Source organism: Hesperophylax consimilis, chromosome 7 (assembly GCF_061612785.1).
Source record: "Hesperophylax consimilis isolate HC1 chromosome 7, BYU_Hcon_1.0, whole genome shotgun sequence".
NCBI classification, from domain to species: domain Eukaryota; kingdom Metazoa; phylum Arthropoda; class Insecta; order Trichoptera; family Limnephilidae; genus Hesperophylax; species Hesperophylax consimilis.
Genome location: NC_142842.1, coordinates 7,044,775 through 7,062,560, shown reverse-complemented (window position 1 = coordinate 7,062,560; position 17,786 = coordinate 7,044,775). Strand labels below are relative to the sequence as shown.

At 32.7% G+C, this 17,786-nt stretch overlaps 1 protein-coding gene across 3 annotated transcripts in view; it reads right to left on the bottom strand.

The window, feature by feature from the left end:
• Positions 1–235: 235 nt before the first annotated feature.
• Positions 236–17,786, bottom strand: part of LOC149422246 (uncharacterized) — a 202,839-nt gene continuing 185,288 nt past the window's right edge. For all 3 annotated transcript variants that reach the window (XM_089633177.1, XM_089633175.1, XM_089633176.1), the window contains exons 6-8: positions 13,036–13,214; positions 3,441–3,638; positions 236–2,146 (exon numbers count right to left, since the gene is read on the bottom strand). In XM_089633177.1, the coding sequence (XP_089489303.1) occupies positions 1,862–2,146; positions 3,441–3,638; positions 13,036–13,214 (662 nt within the window). In that variant the 3' untranslated portion in view covers positions 236–1,861. The remainder of the gene's footprint in view (positions 2,147–3,440; positions 3,639–13,035; positions 13,215–17,786) is intronic.

The following is a 17,786-nucleotide window of genomic DNA, read 5'->3' as shown; positions in this document are numbered from 1 at the left end:
CTGCTTGTTAAAATAAATACTGCAAAAGTGTGATTCCATATTCAACTGCTTGTTAAAATAAATACTGCAAAAGTGTGATTCCATATTCAACTGCTTGTTAAAATAAATACTGCAAAAGTGTGATTCCATATTCAACTGCTTGTTAAAATAAATACTGCAGAAGTGTGATTCCATATTTAACTGCTTGTTAAAATCAACAATAATAATAGCAAATGAAGACAAAATATGTATTGAGGTATGCCATAGGTTTTATTGTTTTCAAAATATTTTTGCATATTTTATATAAGCTTTATAAGAGTTAATAAAGAATTTTTAACACATTTGGTATATATGTACATACTTTAAAAACCAAACAAATTAACTAAAATTGAATATAACTACCGAGTAATGAGTAATCTACGTGGATGTCTCAGTTAACCTTATAAATATATATTTTATTTTCTTATCACTCCCTGATTAACTTTAAATGACAGTCACACTGAAAAGAATTATTGAACTATATTTAGTCTTCAAACAGAATCCAAGTGAAGTGTTTACGTTCACAAACTATCACTTTGCTGTTGCGTCACTTGACAGACTAAGTCTAGAGTTGAGTTGCTAAGACTCGGGGCTACCACAGCCATTTCTTGTGAATACCATCACTTATTCCCTTCTAGAAACAATTGCATTGGGGTTGCGTCACTTTGTCATACATATACATATAGAGATTGATATTATGTAGAAACTGCATCATCTACTTCTGCTCTATTAAGAATATATATAATATTCAGTAAAGACTGTCTTATAACATTGAATATTTAGGAGAGATAAAAGCTTTTTTGGTTAAAATTTAAATGTAAGACTACCAGTAACTATTGGTCAATTACCTTAATTATGTGATATTTTGAGTTTAATTAGAAATTCATGTTTATTAAATCAATATTGAAGTACACATTATCATGAATGATATTTTAGGCATAGGTACATTATGTAAGAATAAATTGGGAGTTCTAGCTAAGTTCAATAAAACCTATAATTTTAAAGTTTTGAATCTTAAGAGATTACAAAATAATATAATATTATGTAGTATAATTAAGTGGGTCTAAATATTATACAATTTAATATTTTGTATCGGAACTAAGTCCAATGTTTGTATTGAAACTAAGTCCAATGTTTGTATTGGAACTGAGTCCAATATTTGTATTTTAAAAATAAAATATGTACATTGCTTCTCGTTATATTAATATAATTAAAAAATAATTTTATTAATCCTGTGGATTAACAATAAATGCATTTCTTGCATTGCGAACTTCTTATAAAAATAGGTCATATCATATCCTATCAGTATCCAGCCTGATAGACTGGTTACAACTTACAACACATCTTTCTTGTGAACATACTTAATAATAAGACCATTTCAATATTAAGTCATTATCACAGAATTCAAGAAACCATTACAAACTTCCTTCCAATAAACTCCATGTCAGGCATAAGCCAGTCTTTGAGAAAGCACAAACAATTGCTGAACTTAACATTATGTCCTTGTGATCAGGAATCAATCCAGAGGGGAAGTATCATGCAGAAAATGGCCTCTCGCTAGCAAGGGTAGCTCCAAGGGAGGCATCTCTAAGAGTGCACTTACAGGATCTTGAAATATATGCCAAACTTTATATTTTTAAGAATAATTTTAAATGTCTTAGAAAGAATGGAAAAAAAAGTTTAATTAAACACAATTAAAATGTTAATCTAATAAAAGTAAAACCACGAGAGTCGTACAATCACTCAACACATAATAATACATTAAACTGAATACACTGATAGCCAGTTAGCGAACAAATGAAATCGGAAACAAAAAGTGGGTTGTCCTTTGTACAAATTAAATTTAGTCTTGGAACATGACGCCCTCAATTTCTTCAGGTTCCATGTCCATTCCATCAGCTTCATCACCGTCAATGGTCTTCCCGCCGTTGGAGTTACACAAACGACACTTGCAGCAGACGATGCAGGGGGCGGCGAGGAGAAGCAGCGGACTGGCCACCAGCAACAGCAGTCCGAAGCCAGCGAATATGCCCACCACCTGCGCACGATGCCAGATCACAGATGCTCGCGAGTGTCCTAGTTTGTTCTTGCAAGGGCCCTTGTCGTAATGGCGGAGTAGGAAGTCATCCTGAAAAGAAAATCAATTGAATGTGTGACAAAAATGCATTTAATGATTTAAATTAATTTCATCCAGGAAACACAAACAAAAAAGAACATTCAATTAAATAAAATCCAGCTAAAATTTACAGAAAAATAGCGCAAAACGCTGAAATATCAGTTAGATTACAAGAAAAGGGATATTATTTGTATTAGATATGAAAATAAATAAGTCCTGGATCAGTAATGAGCAACACACAACCCGCGGACATACATTTTACATTATATTTTTTGCATATTCTTAAAAGACAGCGTATCGTGGTTCGACCTTAATTATTCTACGAAAGTTTTCACTTTCGCAGCGCAGCGTCTGTTTATAGACTTAAACCCGTCATCCCACAGGTTGGTAAGCAATCGACAGACCGAATGCCGCAAGTCCTTGCGCAGAACAGTTCCAAACTGAATTGCGCTGCAGGCCGTTACCTTACTATAGTGAACTGAAATATCTGCGCAGGGTCTTGCAGCATTCGGTTTATGTCGATTGCTTACCGACCCGTGGGACAAAAACTAAGTCTAATTCATTATAAATGTTTCCTTTTTATAAAATGCTAAAAAATTTCTTCACTAAATTTTTTATAACTTTCCGAACAATAAAAATCAACAACATTTATTGATTTGACCTTGATCCCAACAATGTCAAGCTGTGTTTAGTATGTACAGTACCCCCATCGGCCCTTGAAAAAATTGAAAATGGATAAATTGGCCCTCTGGGAAAAAAAATTGTTCATCACTGCCGTAGATAGTACAGCAGATCAAAATATAAATCATAAAATAAAGTTGAACAAAGAATTAATTAACAAATTACTTAATAAAGAATTTTAAATAAACACTAGGAAAATAGTACTGCCCTTAAAATTAATATAACCTTTTGTGACCCTGTTGGGAAGTAAGAGCTTCACAGAGGCTCTCATAGAGGGCAGTGCATAGAGCTTGCGTGGAAGTCCGCAAGATGGCAGCCAGTGGCCAGTAGTCGCCAGGGCCAGTGGGAATGCTCCCAGACAAACTTACTGTTTCAGATCTCAATTAGCCAGCTTCTAGTTAGGTCGACTATCGAGTCACCATTGTAATACGCGAAGTACTAAAAAATCCCTGATCACAAAGAACCATTTATTTATAATCTCCTTTCACGACGAGTTGGAGAACTGTTTGTGGGGACACAACAGACCCAAAGACATGACCTGTAGGAATGATTATTAAAATCTATAAAATATGTTCATAATGACGACTTTAAGCTCAATAATTCGAAGAAAATTAGTAACGCTTACGTCTAGGCTGGCAAGGCAGTACCAACAGAAGACGTGCTTGCAACGTTTGCACATCATCTGGGCGCAGCCTTCGTCCTTCTCGATGGGCACTCGGCACATGGGGCACCACTTGATCAGGTCCGACTCCGCTGGGAGACCCTCGGCCACCTCCAGAGCGATCTGCCGACTGAAGGCTACGCAGTCCAAGCCTGCGTGCCACTAAAACAAACAACACATATAAACATTATATTTCTGGCAATGATTCTTACTAACTACTTCCCGTGATGATCTTACTATAACATTATACTGAGGATTACAAATGGTGGAATAATAGTCAATAAAAGTATTATCTAGGCGTGTGAACCTTACAATTAACATTGAAACCAAAAATATTGGTTTAAGAAAATATTTATCAAAAAGAATGTGCATCATCTCGCAGTCGAAAGATCGGAAGAAGCATTGCTTTTTACCTTTTGTTAGTCTGCATGGAGCAAATTTGTCTTCCAGCATGATCATCCCATGAGCGTTGGGAAGATCATTTTTCAAACACGAATTTGAGGCAGTTAACAATATGTTAGGTAGGCACATTTATTAACAATTTAATCGTTACTAAATATGTACCCCATAGATAGCCATGAGGCAGCATATCTATTGAAGTAACAATGGATAAATATCTTACATTTCTTTCTAGCATATCAACTATGTCACGCAACAAATTACAACAACACTTTTGCCACAAAATGAATGAACTTCGCTGGTTTCGCGTACATTTTTAGAAGTTTGTACAACAAGCTTCCATGAAGTAGGGTTGTTAAGTTCATCTCTATATCATATGACGTGATGTTGATATTGGCTGATAAAATTAACTAATTACAACATGGGATTCAGTGATAACTTTGTGCTCTGTTTTAATTACAGGGAACTAGCATTTATATCTAGAATATCTATTATGAAATTACTCTTGGGTGGTGTTATTTTTAGAATGGAATTATGTATGAGAAGTACATCTATTTTCACTGTGTCAATAGCACAATGTATTATCTAGAGCAGTGGTTCTCAATTAGTGGTGTGTATACCCCCAGGGGTATGTGAGGTTGCTTGAAAGGATACGGGCACGCGAACATTAAAATCTCCGAAATATATTTTGAGTCCGTCAGTCTATACAGGGTGTATCGGCACGTACCCGACAAACTTTAACCAGCTATTCCTTAGCATATTTGGAGTAAAAAATCTTACGTGCACTTTGCGATCCGGTAACGTTTTTTTTTAATAAAAAATTTACTATTCATATTTTCACCACATGTCACCACTGTTTTATCCTTTGTCAAAGTTTGAAAACCCATCTGGCAATATTTTATTCGAATTCCGTTGAATAATGCACGTGTGTACCTATATTGGCGCACTTTTACAATCACAACGAAATGGCACGGCACCATTCGTCTCATTTTTAACTATTATTATTTAGTGTGTGCGAAAGAGCGAAGACGATTTTCGACATACTTGCTTATAACAGCTGTTGAACACGAAAAGCAATGCCAATGACAGTGATGTAGTGTGGAAATTTTTTTGTTTTTAATTGAAAAAAAAATGCTACCGGACAGCAAAGTGCCCATAACATTTTTTACTCCAAATGTGCTAAGGAATAGCTGGTTAAAGTTTGTAGGGTTAGTGCCGATACACCCTGTATATGAAAAACTAATTGGGAATAAATTACACATTATTATGCGGTATGCAACAGCAAGGTTGTTTAACCACAGACAAATTAATTAATTGTTAAAAACACTATTGTTTGTATTAGACAACTTTTTTGTTGGGGGCACTCCAATCGACCTTATGATAAGGGGAGGGTTAAAATTATGTTATCAAAAAAAAACACTTAATTATGAACCATAAAAGATTAATTACAAAGGTACTGGAAAAAATATCATTTTTAGACTTCTTTATCAGATAAAATGATATCAAATAATCCATGCATCCAACATAGGTGTAATTTATAGTTATGTTAGGCCTGGGCCTAATACATTCCTAACAGTTAAAATATTGTGATACTGCCAGATATATCGATACCGGATATATGCGATATTCAGGTTGCCTGGAACGTAACTATAATCCAGCTGATATTTGATATTACCAAATATTTGATATCGTCGGTATGGGAATAATATTTTTTGATAACGATTATCAGTGTCCCTATATCGTTCCAAGTTCCAACGCCTGCTGAACGCCATGCTCTAAGATCTGATACTTTTAGGTATTATATTGAAATTATTTATGACCTACTTCGAAATTTACGAATGAGTTTAAAAGTAATTACGGGAAACATTTTAATGTTTTGTAAAAATAAATTTGTTTTGGTCAATAATCTATGATAATAAATAAGAATAATTTGATGATTTACCTATACAGTGGTAAAAATGCACAAATACAAATTATTCAATTGTTTTAATTGGTATCAAGAAATCACTGAATTAAAAAAATAATCATGATTGAAAACAATATATCAGATTGATTCACTTCAACAAGTGACTACAGTACCTACCTTATTATTTTGATTAAAGTATCTAGTTCGACAAATTTCGCAACACTTCCGTCCGCGGCATATTTTATCCTAATATCTGGGAACAGTGAAAATATCATAATACCGGCAGACAAATATATCAGTATCAGGCGATATCGCAAAAAAACAGCTGAACCCAAGCTTAGGTGTAATGAATTTACTTGCGTAGAAACATACCTAACAGCTAATGCTACACTAAGCTGTGCAATCAAAACCTTCCATAACCATCTAATGAGGACATGGACCGGTCGGTGGCCGAGTTGACATCGCGTTTGGGTCCCACCCAGGCGTACCGTGTTCAATTCCTCGGCTGGCTAAGTCCTCCATCACAACACAAGCAACATTTTCCGCTTACTGTGGTGGTAGTAGGAGATTTTAAAATATTGTCAGGTTATTCGTAACCCGGGAATGTTTGTTTCTTTTTAAAAAAAAAAAAAAAAATGACAGAAAACATTATTTAAATACACAAGACTCTTCATTATATGGGTTACATTAAGGACGGGTTGTTTCGGAGAATTTGAACAATTCATCAAATTTCAACGTTAATTTGCGAGTTCTCTGAAAGTCCTATTCAAGTTCTGATATTATATCATTATAGGCTAGTTGCTTGACAAAACTGAAATAATAACAGAACTAGAAAATATCTTTCACAGAACTCGCAAATTAACGTTGAAATTTGATGAATTGTTCAAATTCTCCGAAACAACCGGTCCTAACTGAGTTATATAATAAGCTGGGGCAATATGATAATTACAATTAAAACATTATAATAAATCTTATGTCCCGGATTTTAAAATGGTTATTAGGATATGTACATATACCAACAAGGCTTCCAACTAGTGATTAGTAAATTACCTGGAATTTATTTTTAGGGAGCATTGGGTGAATTTTCACATTAATGGCGAAATACCCATGAGTCTCCTACAACCATATTTAATGTTTTTTTATGTATCATATTAATTATGCATGCTGAGGACAAAACTTTTTAGAATTTTTGGGAAATACTGAATAGTACCAAAGATAGCTGGCAGAGTTCAATTATTATAGAACATAAGAATAATATTTGGCTAATTTATATAGCTCCGTTTTCGTGAGAAATCACCTCAAGTAATAATAATAACAATGTAAAATAATACATAAAATAATATCACCAAAATTATTAATTTGGAAACTCCTTACTTTAATGACCTTTATTCAAAATTAAACAATACAATAATTGTGGGACACTTTATAGGGTAATAACCATTAATATTTTCTGATATTTACGAGGGTGGTTTGAAAAGTTTCCAACCTCAACGCAAAGATGGCGGTACTCGTCAATAAAAGCTAGTGAATATAGCTGTGCATCTTTTGACAGTTACTCACCAAAGTTTCGGCCATTTTGGATGTGCAGTTTTTAGTTGACAGTCATTTGAGTAAGTCGATGTGTGTGTTTTTGTGCAAAATGTTAAAAATTGAGTATCGAGCTGTTATTGAATTTTTGTTTTTGAAAGGCAATACGCCTACGCAAATCAAAGATGAGTTGGACTCTGTGTATGGGGACTCTGCACCATCATTTACCACAGTGAAATTTTGGGCAGCTGAATTTAAACGTGGCCGTAAGAGCTTGGGAGACGATGAACGTTCGGGACGTCCAAAAACTTCAACTACTGACGATAACATTGCTAAACTTCACCAAATAGTGTTAGACGACCGCCGAATCAATGTGAGAGAGATAGCAGAGGTTATGAAACGTCCAAAGAACGTGTCTGTCATATATTAAATCAAGATTTAGACATGAGAAGGCTGTCCGCGCGTTGGGTGCCGCGTTTGCTCACATTAGACCAAAAACGTGTTCGAATGAACATTTCCAACGCTCTATTGGCGCAGTTTAGGTGCAATAAATCCGATTTTTGGTGCCGATTAATTACTGTAGATGAAACTTGGATACACCATTATACGCCCGAAACAAAAATACAGTCAAAACAGTGGACTGCAAAGGGGGAACCGGCTCCAAAAAAAGCAAAAACTGTTTTCTCGGCTGGGTAAGTGATGGCGACTGTTTTTTGGGATAGTCATGGAGTTATCTTAATTGATTATCTTCAAAAAGGAAAAACTATTACAGGATAACATACTATGCATCATTTTTTGACAAGCTGAAGGCTGAAATTGTGGAAAAACGGCCACATTTGCAGAAAATCCTGTTTCACCAAGACAACGCGCCGTCTCACACCTTAGCGGTTGCCATGGCAAAAATCTGGCCTTACTCACCAGATCTAGCCCCAAGCGACTTATTTTTTGTTCATCTAAAAGCTGCGCTCGGAGGACAGAGATTTTCGTCAAATGAGGAGGCAATCACCTTTGTGAACAATTATTTTGCAGAGAAAAACGCCTAGTACTATTTGGACGGGTTAGAGAGATGGGAGCATCGCTGGGGGAAATGTGTAGAGTTACAAGGAGACTATGTAGGAAAATAAAAAAAAAAAAAACTTGTTATGCCGGAAACTTTTCGGACCACCCTCGTACTTGGAAATCAAAAATGGTAATAACCATTAATATTTTCTGATATTTACTCGGAATTCAAAAATGGTAATAACCATTAATGTTTTCTGATATTTACTCAGAAATCAATAATGGTAACAACCATTTATTTTATAATATTTACTTGGAAATCAATAATGGTAATAACCATTAATATTTTCTGATATTTACTCAGAAATCAATAATGGTAATAACCATTAATATTTACTCGGAAATCTATAATGGAAATAAACATTAATATTTTCTGATATTTACTCGAAAATCAATAATGGCGTGGATAATAAAAATAAATCTCTTTGTTCTCATTGTCTGTAAGTGACTTCACCACAGTTGAATAATAACTTAAGAGGGCGAAACAGCCGTCACGCTTAGTAATAATTACACAGCAGAACTTATTATTTTTTTAATGATAAACTAATGTTTATAAGACAAGGTTTTATGCATAGCATAAAGGATAACAAATTATTATAAGCAATATTTCACCACAAATGTAGATATAATATGTCTCAACGCCATCTAGTGCGAAATTTAGCACTAACAACGCCTTTTCTACAAAAATAAAGTTGGTTGTTTACAGGTGAAAAAATATAATAAGCAGTAATTGTTGATTGAAGTACTAGTACATATTGAATTATTTGGCGTGTTGGAAATAAGCCGACGTAGCTCAGTGGTCCAGAGCACCTGACCGGACATCAGAAGGCGCGGGTTCAATTCCCGTCGGCGGCATTTATTTTTACTCGGGAGATATTTTAAATTTGTATTGATATTTCAGACGACTAATTATTGCTTATAATAATTTGTTAACAGCAGAACTTGTTTAAATATTTTTTTTTTTTTTTTTTTATTATTTATTGAGTTAGTTTATACATTTGAATATAAACTAATATAAACAAGATCATATTTCATTTTGTAATTTTACATATTTTTACAATAAATATAACATTTCTTTTTAAATACATTCATTCTTCCTTCATTCTTCAGACTTTCAGGCATTTCATCATACATTTTTAGTCCTTTGTACATTAGGCAGTTCTGTGATTTTGTTTTTTTCATATGTGGCAATCTAATCCTATTTACATTTCTGGTTTCGTAATTATGAACATCTCTATTAAAAACAATTTCATCCTTAAAATATTTTGGCATTTGGTTGTTCATGATTTTATGTACAAAAATTAACACATTATATAATAGTCTCTTTTTTATAGAAATCCAATTTAGCTGTTCTCTCATTTGATCTATGCTTGCGTATTTTCCTTTTCCTAGTATACATCTCATAGCTCTATTCTGTATAACATCTAGCTTGTTCAAGTTTCCTTCATTGGCCAAATATAACATAGTAGAGCAATAATCTAAATGTGGAGCAACTATAGTTTTATAAATCAGCTCTGTAGTGTTTCCATTTAGTTTATTTCTTAATCTTCTAAGAAAATTGACTTTTTTAGATACCTTCTTTAGCACATATTCAAAATTTGCTGCGAAAGTTAGTTTTGAATCTAGTATCACACCTAGGTACTTAATTTCATTTACTTTTTCAATTTTTTCGTCATTAATTGTCAATTTTAACTCTGTGTTATGCGTTTTGTTGCCTATTTCCATATATTTTGTTTTGTTGACATTCAGTTTTAATTTGTTTAATTTCAGCCATTTCGCTATATTTTGAAGGTCTTCATTTAATTTATTGATTGCATCTGTGTACTCTTCACATGAAATATAGATTAATGTATCGTCTGCAAATAATCTAATTTTGCAATGTTTTATGGTTTTAATTATATCATTAATGTAAATAATGAATAGAATTGGACCTAATACCGACCCTTGTGGAACACCGAGGTTATTTTCTATCGGTTCTGATTCTGAGCTTTCCACTTTTGTTACCTGTTTTCTTTCATGGAGATATTCTTTGAAAAGATTTAGAGCTACTTCAGAAAGACCTATATCTTCTAATTTTTCCAAAAGTTTTTTCCTTTCTATCGTTTCAAATGCTCTTTTAAAATCTAAGAATGCTGCAATGGTGATTTTTTTATTATCTGTTTCTTTCTTCCATGTATCAATCACAATGTTTATTGCAGCTTCACAAGAGTTATTATTACGGAATCCTGATTGTTCGTCACATAATATATGATGTTTTTCCAAATACTCAACGAGTTGTTTCTTTATTACAATTTCTAGTACCTGTTCGTATTTTGGTAACATATTTATAGGTCTAAATTCTTCACATTTTCTGGTATTAACAACTTTCGGAATCGGGATCACAATAGATGTTTTCCATGTGTTTGGAAATTTTCCACTTCTTAACGATTCATTTATTATGTTCAGTAGATGAGGTCCTATCACTGGCATTGCATCCCTTAAAACTGTAAAACTTATTCCATCTGGACTCTCTTTTGATTTGGTGCTGTTTAGAATCTGTAAAAGATATGTTTCATCAATCTCTTTAAACACAAGTTTTTCTCGGTTTAGGGGAACATTTCTCACGCGGTTGTCTTCCTTCAGTATTGGTATACTCTGATGTAATTCCGTTATGCTGTTTACAAAATATTTGTTGAAGCAGTTCTGTATGCTACCCTGTATCTGATGTGGAAATTCAATGTCATGTTTCATCCCTTTATCTTCAGTTTGCATTAATCCTTTTATGGTTTTCCACATTTTTTTAGTGTCTCCTTTTTCACAGATAATTTTATTTTTGAAGTAATCGTTCTTACAAACTTTCAGTTGTTTTGAGTATTTATTTCTTGCATTTTTGAATGCTTTCCAGTCTTGTGAGTTTCTTGAGATTTTTGCAATTTTGTACATTCTATCTCTTTCATATTGTATTGATTGTAGTTTTATGTTATACCATTTATTTGTTCCTCTTATTTTAGTAGTTTGGATTGGTATTAACTTGTCGATTACTTCTTGAAGGTTATTTATTAATGATTTAGACTTTTCATTAAATTCCATTTGATGAAGTTCATTCATATCACCCAGAAGTTCAATTAACCTTTCACTGTTATATTTTTTATAATTTCTGTATTTTATTTCTTTGCTGGTTTTCGTATTAGTTCTTTTTGTTATAAATAATATAAGTTAAATGAATATATAAGTTATTACGAAAATAGAATCAGCTGACGGGAGGTGAAAATTCAGCTTTGGCACACCAAGAGTTAAAACACTCCCTTTCAGTGTTCATAAGTAAAATAATTTATGAATCTAAATTTAATCAAGATAAACAAAATTGATATTCTATGATGACATCATCATCAAAATTACATAATAATTTGTACCTACATTTGAAATTCTTTAGGCTGGGATTATTTTATTATTTTCACTGCGCATATTTTTGTTGTTTAAATCAGCACACTGTTTGCGAATTTCATAAAAAAACCCAATTTAACCTGTTTATCCGCTTTCATATTTAAATAAATAAAAAAAATAAAACAAATTAAAAGGTGAGCAGCTTAGTGTTCAAAACATAGAATTTTGTGGGAAATTTGTTGTTTGGCAAGGTATTAAATCAGGATTAATGTTATTCACTTTTTACAGAAAAAAAAAACCACTGTTGCCATAGATAATTACATGTATAATAAAATATATGCTCCAAGTTCGTGGCTATTCATTCTACGCAGAATGTAAATTACGTATGTTTCAATCAAATATGATTAGAAATCTCAAAGTGGCAAGCCAAAAGCAAGACGATTGTATTGCTTTTGATTCAATACTTTTACTACTAAAATGCCACGCGTAAGGTCGTGTGATACCTCTTGTGCGATGAAAAAATATTTTCATTACCAAAAACACTAGTATTAGCCATAAAATAAGATTTCATTCGTAAATACACACTAATTATTTTATTATTATAAAAAAACAATTATTTCGATTGTTTCCTAAAGATTTTCAGCGCTACTAGAGAAAGTGATATAGCGATTGTAGCAACACATGAGTATAAGGACAACCTAGTGTTGTAACCGTGTGCGTCTTATAGTGCATGCGAGTAAGCATATCTTGTTATCTCAGTCACACCCATGATGTAGAATGTAGTATTAAACGCAAATACGAAAATGCTGCCCTCTATCGTTTATTTTGTCCATCTGCACATATTCTTGAATGTCTATCTTTGTCACACATGAACAATGTTTGAATTAAAAATTTACTGGAAACAGAGTGTTTCTTACTTGCCTCATTTTATCTTGAGTTTGTGAGACAATAACGTATCAAGATGTATTGTAACGTCATTGATTTCCACAGTTTGAAAATATTGTCTGAGATCAAAATTGTCCCAAAACCCTAACATAGAAGCTAACTAACGCATTGTTATTGAGGCGGGAACATTATTTCTATAAATAAAAATATACTTGTTCACATGATAATGTTTTGACAGCTGCTGTGGAGTCATTTTGGTAAGGTTCCAAGACTTTAATGTCTTATAGTTAATCTGTACTGACAGTACAAGTATGTAGGGTACGTTCATACTATACAATAATAATTATGTAGTATTAATTTTTATAAACGTCCTTCGTTCATTCATTGTTAAAAAAAAAATCTATGAATAAGTGTTCATACCTGATTAGTGCACGCGCTGCAAAAGTGATGATCACACGTGGGGCAACGGACTGCTTGCGGGGCCACACTGCCGGGGCCCGCTGACACGATGCCCGCCCCCCCACAGCCGCCGGGAACCCGGCAGACAGTTTCACAACCAACACGGGGACAGAAAGCGCGACCGCCATCCATTGCCACCTCTGGAATTAACGGGGAAACAAAATTAATATATTTTTACAGAAGGTACCTACTCGGAACAAATGTGATTTGAATATTGGGTAGGTTAGTAGATGGTTTCCGAAATAGAAACTTGGAATATAAACAGATTCAAAATAATGGAACTAATAATATTGCAACAAGTACCTAATTGGAATTAATTTATTTTCTCTATAGGTAGGTTGGTACTATAAATTGAATATTGGTAAAAATGGTTTGATTTTAGGATGGGGTTTTGTTCTATTTTTTAATTTAAAAAAGGAGGAAACAAAGTATGAGATAATATAATTTTTGTGGTTATCGATATATTTAGCAGAATAAAAAATATAAATATTCAATAAAACACTAGGTATATAGATTTACAAAGCTCAACATGAAACAATGAAAATATTCGTACAAAGGGTGTGTGAGGCAAGAGTACTCGTTTGTATCAGTTTATAAACTTTTCATTATAGGCTTTCTTGAAAGAATGGAGTTTTAATATGGACAAAACTATATATTCATATTCACATACCATACGTACAGGCGCAAACAAACAATTAATCCTAATATTTTGAAGGATAACTTGTAAAAGGTGTTTATTACCAAAATTAAGTAATTTAAAAAAATCAAGTTTACCCTCAAGGGTAAACATAACGAATTTTATAATCTACGCATTCAGAGATGACGTTAGTTTAATTATTTTATTAAAATACACTTTTTGCAAGTTATGCTTTAAAATATTAAGACAAATTATTGTTTGCGCCCGTACATACGCAATGTGTATACAAATAAATAGTTTTTCCTTATAAAAACTCAATTTTTTCAGGAAAGGCATACAAATACAGTACTGTATCGGTGATTCATTCCAATATTGTACGAATTATTTGTTTGCGTCCATGCATACGCAATATGAATATGAATTAATAGTTTTGTCTGTACAAAAACTCAATTCTTTCATGAAAGGCACACAAATACAATATTGGATTGAATCACCCATACATTTTTGTATTTGTATGCCTTCCTTGAAAGCATTGAATTTTTGTACAGACTCAACTATTTATTCATATTCATATTGCGTATGCACGGACGCAAACAAATAATTCGCTTCAATATTTTAACATGCAAATTTTTTTTTAATAAATTAACGCCTATTGTGAATGCGTAGATTATAACGTACAATGCGTTTACACATAACACCTTTTATCTTGAGATGCACCTACACAATCATTAAATGATAAATAAACTGTTTGAATTGGTTCATTGATTTTTTGCAATTTTCCTTGTATTTTCACTCCTTTATAAACAGAAATTACAAACATTTTCAGTCTGTTAAGATTAAAACAAGTGTTATTTAAAAATGATAAGCGTTTATACCAGTTCAAAATGTTTTTTTTTTTTTATCCACTTTAAAGTATAAAGTCAAGTGGGAACTTAATAATTGAAAATTTGGCTCAGCACATGTTAGTTGTCTGCCACATTTGAATACTGGTACCTACTTTGGAAAATCGACATTAATAAAACACTTAAGTTGAAGTATTTTCCAAGTGAATGAGAAGACATTAACACAATAGTTCAGAGTACCTACTTGTTTGACATTTACGAAAGTTTAGCCATAAAGTATATAAATTTATTACTAGTAACCAACCACATTAAGGACAGGTTGTTTCAGAAAATTTAAACAATTCTTCAAATTTCAAAGTTAATTTTCAAGTAACTGGCCTATAATGATATAATACCAGAACTTGAATAGGACTTTCGCTGAACCCGAAAATGAACGTTGAAATTTGATGAATTGTACAAATTCTATGAAATAACCCATCCTGAGTTATAATAAATTCTGCAAATACCACTGGAATTTATTTAGTTTTAAAAACAACATAATTCTGTTAACACAATGATCGCAGGTGGTTTTTTTATCAATCCACTCCGTAAGGCGGGAAATTTTTTCTGATTTGCGCAAGAAATTACGTTTTGTAATGCTAGATGTTTGCAAGAAATTAAAATTAAAGTAATATTTTTTTAATAAAAATAATTTGTAAAAGCAGAATGGAGGCAGAAACGAAAATGGAGAATATCTTGAACCAAAGAATATCGCTACAACACTGAAGAAATGTAAAGATAAAAAAGAAATGTTACCATTATGTTATAATTTCGACCCGAATTAAACCCGGCAATAACTCTACGCATTCAATAATGCAATAACTCTACAACTTGCCGGGTACCTAGTACACGTCTCATGGGATCTGGGGCATACTTTTTACTTCACAGAATAACAACACGTTTTGGAGTTTCCCACGGTCTACCAATAGCACGAAAATACAAAAAAACACTTTAAAGCGTCTCCCACTCTCTACCAACACCACCCAAAAGACGCGTTTAAGCGTCTTGTGCAAACATTGTGTTAATTCCAAGTTCATTTTCCGCTCTCTACCAACAGTACCCAAAAGACGCGTTTAACTGTCTCCTGCAAACATTGCGTTAATTTCAAGATAGGTGACTGTTATGACATATTAAAAAGATACATCAAGGTATTTTTAAAGTTGAAATGAGACCACAAGGGTCAGAAACCTAACAGTAAAATATTTAATGTGTATTTTTATTGTGGGTTGTATTTGTATTAATAAACATAGTTGTGTGCATTTCTCATAAGCAAAAGTTATTAAAATATGCTTAGACATCATAAAAATAATATTTATCATCGTAGTGCAATTGTTTTGTCCTGTGGATAAATCACATTTCTATAATTACAAGTGAAATATTTTTTATTGAAAATAATATGCATTGCTTGCAAGTAAGCTATTTGTAATATATAAATAGCATTTTTAATAAAATGTTATTGATTATCAAACTGAATTTTAAAAACATAGTGCAAACGAATGAACAACCTTGATATATCATTATGACAAAACATAATAATTGTTTTGCTTGCTTTATTATTAGGCAGAAAGTTTTTATAACAATAGTTGAAATCCCCGGTGCTGTCCGGGCTTTACAAAGAGTTTTTCGAAATCAGACGTAAACAGTGACCTTCCTCTTGTTTCGAAGGTCAAGTGTGCAAAATTTCATCAACCTCGGAATAAAACGGTAGATTTGTTTACAATTCAAATCCAAAATCAACAAATCAAAACCCGGTGTCCTCCCGCCACAGACAATCTTCTTTATATAAACAGATTATTAGTGGGTTTCGATATCCATTTCAAAAATTCTAGTAACTTCGCATGTCTCCAGAGTGATTTAAAATGCATATTAAAGTGCATATAAAATATAGAAAAGTCAATTATAAAAGCGTTGCAATTAAGGAGAATGAATCTCTGTAAAGGATTACAAAACTCCATAAAAGAATGCTAAAATTCACAAGAGAGTATAGTACTCTAGATTAGGATGGGAATGCTGTCCTTGTTCCACCGATATATGGATGGAAGATGCTTCGAGGAACTGGCGTCATTGATCCCTTCGGCACCCGTGCAGTCAAAAAACACGCCAAACGCGTTGATATTTGTCACATAAGAACGGATCACTTCTACAACTCATTCTTGTGTTAAACAGTTCGGCTGTGTAATGATTTGACAGTCACTGTGTTTCTTCCCATCAACATGAGTCTGTTGGGCCACAATTTTTCAAAAAAAAAATTATTTATCATGATTGCCAAAAACCATTGTTGAAAACATGAAAACAGAGCTTTAGAAATTTAGATCCTGAGAAAACGGCTTTAAAAGATAAACCCAGGTTCACTCCATCCTTTCATCAAAAAGTAACTCCACACAACACCCTCGAAGATTACATAAGAAATAATTTCCTTCTATGTATTTGATTGCAAACCAACAGGATCAAACAGTCTAGATATTTTGCAACCAATAATCTAAAAAAAAAAACATTATTATTTGCATGAATCATAATAAATATCTTAATCGCTGTGTCAATTCAATGATTGCAGGATTCTATTATCATTATTAATTCTTGAGAATTATGATAAGAGAAACCTAATTTAAAATATTGTTTTTAATAAATCACAACTTTAAATCACATATTTTTTGGTTGTACCTCTCTAAACAAATATCCTCTCTTCTATCAAGCCTTATCTAAAATTGCCTTCCCTACATTCAACATCTCATCTCTTCTAAGTCTGAACTAGACCCCAATCTTCATCATAATTTTGAAATTTGCCTATTTAAATAAAATTAATATTTAAATTCACCTTTCATTTCTCAATAATTTTAAATGATGGCCAAGAACACCCTTAAAGGGTGAAAGCCAGAAATAATGGAAAAAAAATATATGCCTGAAAAATTTACACTAATAATAATATTTTAGAAGATTTGTGCAGCGCCGTTTTTGTGCAAACTCACCTCAAGGGCGCTGTACAAATATATAATACATTTCTACAATGATCTTTGTTATTACTAACTATAGACTAGCCAAACTATTATCAATTTATGGCTAACAGATTGCATCCACCGGTTGGTCGATCACTAATACAAAACTATATGTACAATGCATTTGATAGATGAACGCGATACTAGAATGTACATGTTATTATTTTTATTTATTTATATTTAGTACAGGAAGATAATATA